Below are 6,876 nucleotides of genomic sequence, written 5' to 3'. Positions count from 1 at the left end.
CAATTTATGTCAATTAGGGCCTATCAGAACTTCTAAAGCCATGACATAATTTTCTGGGATTTTCCAAGCCTGTTTTTAAGACACACAGTCACACTTAGTGTATGTTAAACTTCTGACACACCTGGAATTGTAAAGTTGGAAATAATCTCGTAAACAATTGTTGCGAAAATGTGTATTGTGTCATGCACAAAAGTAGAGTTCCTAACCGACTGCCCAAAAACTTCAGTTTGTTAACAGAAATTTGTGGATAGTGGTTTGAAAAACAGACAAGACAAATGGAAATAAGCTTCATGCTCTCGTTCCTTCTGTTAAAATACATTTATACGTGTAGCCAACAAAGCCACAAGAAATAACACCTGTACGACGAAATGGACGACATCACGGACAAACCGCCCGCTTCCTGGGGCATGGTCACTATTGATGCCGACACTGTTTCCTATCAATGGATCGGTAGAAGATGCATATTGTTTCATCAGCAGGGGAATGCTGTACAGCCTTTTTAAAACGTATTTCTTGACACACTCTCGGCTAACCGAAGCCAAGCTCCGCACCAATGTGTCAGAGAAACGCGCATAGAACTGCAACCAAAGTCGTCTTGCAAGGTCGGCCCGCCCCAAGGCGTCGCTAGAAGGAAAGGGGCGCGATGGGACAATGAAATCCCGCTAGCCTAACCCAGACGACGTGGGGCCAATTGTGCACCGCCCATGCGTCTCAGGCGGTCTGGCTTGAAAGCTTCTCTGTTCTAGGGATGTATCCTTTCTTAATTGAAACAGAAGACTAGTTAACTTTAATTTGAAGTGAGAAGGTAGCCGTCTGACAATAATTTACTCGTCGTTTTTTATGCGCTTATGGAAACACGGTGCACTGTTTTGTCCTGACGACTCAAACTAATTTTCTGCCTTGCTACATACTTCAGTCTACGACTGCCAATCATTGAAGCGTTTGCTGTTACAGTGCAATCGTGGTGTTTTACAAAACAAAGTAATCAGCGAGTGGATCAATCTCTAACCAATTCAGAGGATTCAAAACCAATGGACGAATGTTCAAAATGCTGCTTTACCCACGTTGTTCTAGCTATGGCCCACCCATTGGTTTCTGGACAATTCAAAACGGTTTGAATTGTGTGCGTTCTAGAAATCCATCGGGGAAAAAATTCCTCAGATCCAGCATTCATTGTGAGATAATAACGTCGTATGCAGGGATAGGATTTCGCCAGAGCGTGTTTGGGTAGCCCAGCAATGAGTCTCCAGGCCGTTACTCTCTTTTCACCTTCTACCATACTGGGAAAACCACAGGCAAAATCAGTTGGTGTGCTTCTTAATGCCTCCGGGAACCTGGCTATGAACCAGATTTGGCGCACGGAGCGGAGGATGCATGATGGATGCTCCTGATGGGTATTTAAAGAGGAAAGGGAGGAGAGAAAAACAAGACTAAAATCTCCTAAAGGGATTGAAAAAATGTAGGATAAATTTCTCCGTTTCCCTCTTAGTTAAAAGACACAGCGTAGCCGAGGAAGTCTAATGGCCAGTCTCCACCAAAACAAAGGGATTTTTCAACTTCCTGCTTTTTGCATCTTGCTTTGGTCACAGATAAAGCACTTTCTTCAGCGGGCTAATTGCCCCACATGTCTGATTGCTTTTATAAAATGGACGCCAGAGACTTCCGTTACGGGGAGAGAATGGTTTTTAAAGAAGGTGTGGTTCAAATTAAGCAAGCTCTCCGGTGCGAAAGAGATGGCCGCCTCGCTTCGTGTTCCTTGGAAAAATGATGCAGTATATTTGTTTTTTTACGTGTTATTTCTTACATCGGTACCCCGGGTAAAGCTTAGGTTTTCATTACATACAGTCGGAAGTAACTACTGACATATACGGATTAACGTCAAACTCATCATCGTTCTACACGGAATATTGACTTTTCCCGAAACGGATCCAGGTGGTTTTGCCTTCCACCAATACAATGGATCTGATCCAGCCCGGACCGATCGGCTCGAGACTATTATGATTCGCAAAAAGGGGGTGCGCACTAACGAGCTGCGGTCTCGTGGGTCAGGCTTCGGAGACGGGCACATTCCGCGCTCCCTCCCTAGTACTACTCAGCCAATGTCCAGATCTTCTTGACAATAGGTGAATGAAATCCGAGCACGAAGGCTTGCCAGTTCCAGAGAGGACATCAGGGTTGCCAACGTGCCTCTGCTTCACGGAACATGGCTAACTCAAGGACTGCAACGGAGTCGGAGTTTGCAGCCACGCTGGTTCTTTCAACTGCATCGCGCCAGAACAGAAACAAACATATTTCCGATGGTTAAAAGAAGAGCGAGCAGGGCGGATATGCCTTATGTTTGCTGATTACGAGAGTGGTGTTAAAATCATTCATTAAAACCCACCCAAGCGACCCCCTCCCCCCCGCCGCCACCACGCCCCCCCCAACCCCCAATAATAAACACATCCACAACAAAGAACTATCAAGTCTGTCTGTCACCTGATCTGAACTCCTTCACGATCAATGTCTCGACGCATTTCTGACCAAGGAATTCTCGTCAATCATATCACAGCGATTCTACATATCCCCCCCAAGGCAAGACACAATCGATGGCCCCTGAAACGAACTTTATCGACTCTTTGTAAACTGGAACACCACACACCCGAGGGCGATTATCTCGTAGCTGGGACGGGGATTTTAACAAGGCTTAATTAAAAACAAAACTCCCTAATCTTCAGGCATATCGATCTGTGCTACCAGTCTGGGAAAAACTAGGACCTTGTTATACTATCTTCCGCGACGCTTATAAGGCCTCCCCGCCCCCCCTTTCGTACGCTGACCACGCTCCATTTTGTTGATTCCAGCCTACAACAGAAACTCAAAAAACAAGGCTCCCGCGCTCAGGTCTGTTTTCAACGCTGGAATGAGGGGGAGGGAAATAACGCAAGAAGCGACGGGAAGCGAAAAAAAAAATAGTAGAGTAATATATACTAGTAACAATGGTCTAGTATTGTGTTTTTTGTTTTTTTTTCCAGGCCCTGGTTTAGCCCACATCAGATATGCTGGATGCACCTGATTAGAATTTAGGGGACCGTTTGTTTTTAGAATTATAGCCGATTTTTTAAAATCCCAGCGTACGATAAATGCAGCCCTCAGGTGAGTGTTCTGTTTCATTACAAAGGCAAAATAATCGTTCCGTTCAGGGCCCATCGATTGTGTTGGGGTGGGCTTAATCGTATCATGTTTTGGTCTGGACAACGGTCGGCTGTTGTGGGATTATTGATTGCACGACTGGGAATCCTCCCACGCTTTCGCTGTTGATAAATCCCAGAAATTTTCTCGACATACTTGATTGTGAGGATGTTCCTAGTAATAGATTCTCCAGTGCTGTCGTGGAACAGAGATCACGACTTTGACTTCTCTGGTCTTGTATGATTATGGATGCCCCACTCTTGCGTCAATTGGGTTAATATCATTATTAAGCAGTTACCCCATGCGCCCTTCTCTTCTTACCGGAAAGTGTTTGTTTTGTCGTATCCGGCGGCGTCCGTGCGAGCATGAAGTGGAGTAACAGCTGGTGACCGACTCCGCTGTTTCCTTAGCGCTCCCCTCGAGTTAGCCAGTATTCCGTGAGCAGAGCATCGTCTGCAATCACCCCTGATGTTCCCTCTGGCAATGCTACCCAAGTGCTCGGATAACAATCTTAATTATTTGACCGAATATCTTGTGACTGATATTCTGTGACCGCGGCGGGAGGGAGACTCATCACTATTGTAGAATAGAAGGGAAGTGGAGGGGACATTCATCAAACATAGAATAGTAGGAGGCGACATCATCATACACTAGAATAGAACGGGGACATATCTAACTACACTAGATAGAAGAGGGAGGGACATCATCATGACCTAGATGAGAACGAAGACGAACAGGGGAGACATCAATACTTACGCTAGAAAGGGTATAGCAATAAGAAAGGGGACATCATCACTACACTACGAATAGAAGGGGGACATCTCTATACACTATGAATATGAAGGGCGATCTCGGTCACTACACTAAGAATAGGAAGGAGGACATCTTCACTACACTTAGATAGAGGAGGGGACATCGATCACTACACTAAAATGAAGGTGGAGTCGGAACTATCACGACACTAGAATAGAAAGGGGAATCCACTACATAATCAAGGGAACATAGCTACATATAGATAGGGAGGCATCTTCACTCGACTAAGAATAAAGGGGGACATACATCACTTAACTAGATAAAGGGACATTCATCACTAGAACTGGAATGGAAGGGGACATCTTATCACTACACTAGAATAGAAGGGGACATCATCACTAACTAGATAGAAGGGAGGGTAGACATCACACTATATCTTGTCATTCTTCCTGTATCATCTCTGTCATTTTCCTGTATCATCTCTGTCATTCTTCCTGTATCATCTCTGTCATTCTTTCTTCATCATCTCTGTCATCTCTCCGTGATCATCTTTGTCTTTTCCTGTATCATCTTTGTCATTCTCCCATGTTATCTTGTCTTCTCCTGTTCATCTCTGTATTCTCGTCTTCTTCTGTATCATCTCTGTCATTCTTTCTTGTCACATACTTCTGTACATTTCTTCCTGTATTCTCTCTGATCTCTTGTTCTTCTCCTTGTATCATCTCTGTCATTTCCCTGTATTATCGTTGTCATTCTCCGCTGTATCATCTCTGTCATTCTCCCTGTATCATCTCTGTCATTCTCCTGTATATCTTGTCTTTCTTCTTCCTGTATCATCTCTGTCATTCTCCCTGTATCAAATGCATCACACTAATCTCCCTCCCTCTCTCTCTTCCTCCATGTTGCAGTGAGAGAGAGGAGCAGTTGAGGAGGCAGGCTGGCAGTGCGGGGGGGATGGTCGATGGCGGGGACCCGCTGCTCCTCAACTGCACCAAACTTGGGGGTCCCCAGCAGCGCCGCCACGCCCCCTGGACGCCCCTCTCCAAAGACAGCCTCAAGTACAAGACAGAGGGGGGCTATTCTGGACAGGACGAGCCCCTCAACTACTGTAAGACCTCCATGGGCGGTGCCCCCCACCACAAAGGCCCAGGCCTGGACTCCCTGTGGCCCATGCGGCCTGCCTCGGGGCCCATCCGGGGGGGGCAAGGTGGCGGCTACACCCCCTCTAATCGACTCGGGAAGGGTGGGCACTATGGCAAGCCCTACCGCATGTCCCCCAGCATGTGCCACGGAGGAGGGCGAGGTGGTGAAATCTACGTGCCCAGGATGTACGAGAGCCTCGAGAGCTCCGGCGAGTTGGACCTGTACTGCGTGGGAGAGGCGGTGAAGAGCGAGTGCTACGGCAACRTCCTGTTGCCTGAGATGCCCATCAAGGTGGAGCAGGACTCGGATTCGGAGAARGGCTGCGACGCGTATGGCCGTCCGTGGCCCTGCCGGGAGCCCTTGGACCACCGCTACCACAATGGCAACAGCTATGTCGACAACAACGGCCTCCATATGAAGTCGGAGGCGGAATACTACGAACAGTACTCGCCGTGCCAGAGGGGCAAGGCGGGCATCAGCCCCATCAGCCCGCCCTACAACAACGGCCCCTTCCAGAACTATAATAACATGGGGGGCGGCAGGCCCTTGAAGAGTGTGGTCAATAAGGACCAGTCCCAGTTCAGTCCCCAGAGGTTGTCCCACTCAGACCCCCTCTGTAGCAGCCAAAGCATCAACTGCATCGACGTGTACGCAAGCGGCCCCATGGAGCACAACAACAAGGGCTACATGCAGCAGCAGGACAAGTTGGACTACGAGTTTAAAGGTCACGGACCGCGCCAGACCATCAAGCAGGAGCCCGTGGACTCACCCCAGTGGTCGGACGGCAGCGGACACGACATGAGCCATGCCGTGGGACACTCTCAGAGGAACGTTATGCCCCACCGTGTGATGAATGCTGGGCAGCACAAAGCCAACCCTTGTGTTTATATGCAATAGACGTTGATCCGCCCCATACTTCCTCATTCACCAGCATAACACATTGGCAGAAGACATGCAGGGTATGGCTCAGGTTTAAASACTAGTGTGTTGGAGACAATCAAAGAAAGGAATGGGGGGGGGGGTTCTATCTCGATTTGTTTTGATGAATGGAATAAATTGTAGTTATTTATCCAAAGCACTTTTGATATAGTGATTCAAATATTTTCTAGAGTCACATTTCTGTTTGTGTTGTGTGTGTATACCTGCATTTTCTGGAGGCTTATACATGTGTATATACAGTGGGGAGAACAAGTATTTGATACACTGATGATTTTGCAGGTTTTCCTACTTACAAAGCATGTAGAGGTCTGTCATTTTTATCATAGGTACACTTCAACTGTGAGAGACGGAATCTAAAACAAAAATCCAGAAAATCACATTGTATGATTTTTAAGTAATTAATTTGCATTTGTTCTCCCCACTGTATATACTTGTTCTCCCCACTGTATATACAGTGTAGAAAATACACAGAACACAGAATTGGGTGATACAGGATGAGAGAGAGAGAGAGAGAGTGATTTTGCTGTTAACATTTGACCTCAATAAATTATTTTCTGTCAAGGTCGGTTTACCCAAAGAGGTCTGTGACGTGCATGCTCTTTTCAGTCAGGAAAAATCAATTACAGTTCATGTATCACTCTCCCTGAGACACACTGGGAGAGAGGGGACACTTCATGTATCACTCTCCCTGAGACACCCTGGGAGAGAGGGACAGTTCAATATCACTCTCCCGGAGACACCACGGGAGAGTGGGGACAGTTCATAATCATCACTCTCCCGAACACCCTGGCGAGAGAGGGGACATTCATATATCACTCTCCCGATACACCCTGGAGAGACGGACAGTTCATATATCACTCCCTGAACACA

General features: G+C 47.0%; 1 protein-coding gene across 1 annotated transcript in view; it reads left to right on the top strand.

Annotated features, from left to right (window-relative positions):
* LOC112068632 (uncharacterized) overlaps window positions 1-6,626 on the top strand; it is a 23,768-nt gene extending 17,142 nt beyond the window's left edge. The window contains exon 6 of the mRNA XM_024135812.2: window positions 4,833-6,626. Within this exon, the coding sequence (XP_023991580.1) occupies window positions 4,833-5,964 (1,132 nt within the window). The 3' untranslated portion in view covers window positions 5,965-6,626. The remainder of the gene's footprint in view (window positions 1-4,832) is intronic.
* Window positions 6,627-6,876: the final 250 nt, after the last annotated feature.

Source organism: Salvelinus sp. IW2-2015, unplaced genomic scaffold, assembly GCF_002910315.2.
Source record: "Salvelinus sp. IW2-2015 unplaced genomic scaffold, ASM291031v2 Un_scaffold629, whole genome shotgun sequence".
Taxonomy (NCBI): Eukaryota; Metazoa; Chordata; class Actinopteri; order Salmoniformes; family Salmonidae; genus Salvelinus; species Salvelinus sp. IW2-2015.
Note: the sequence above shows the minus strand (reverse complement) of the source record. Positions and strands in the feature narration are given on the sequence as shown.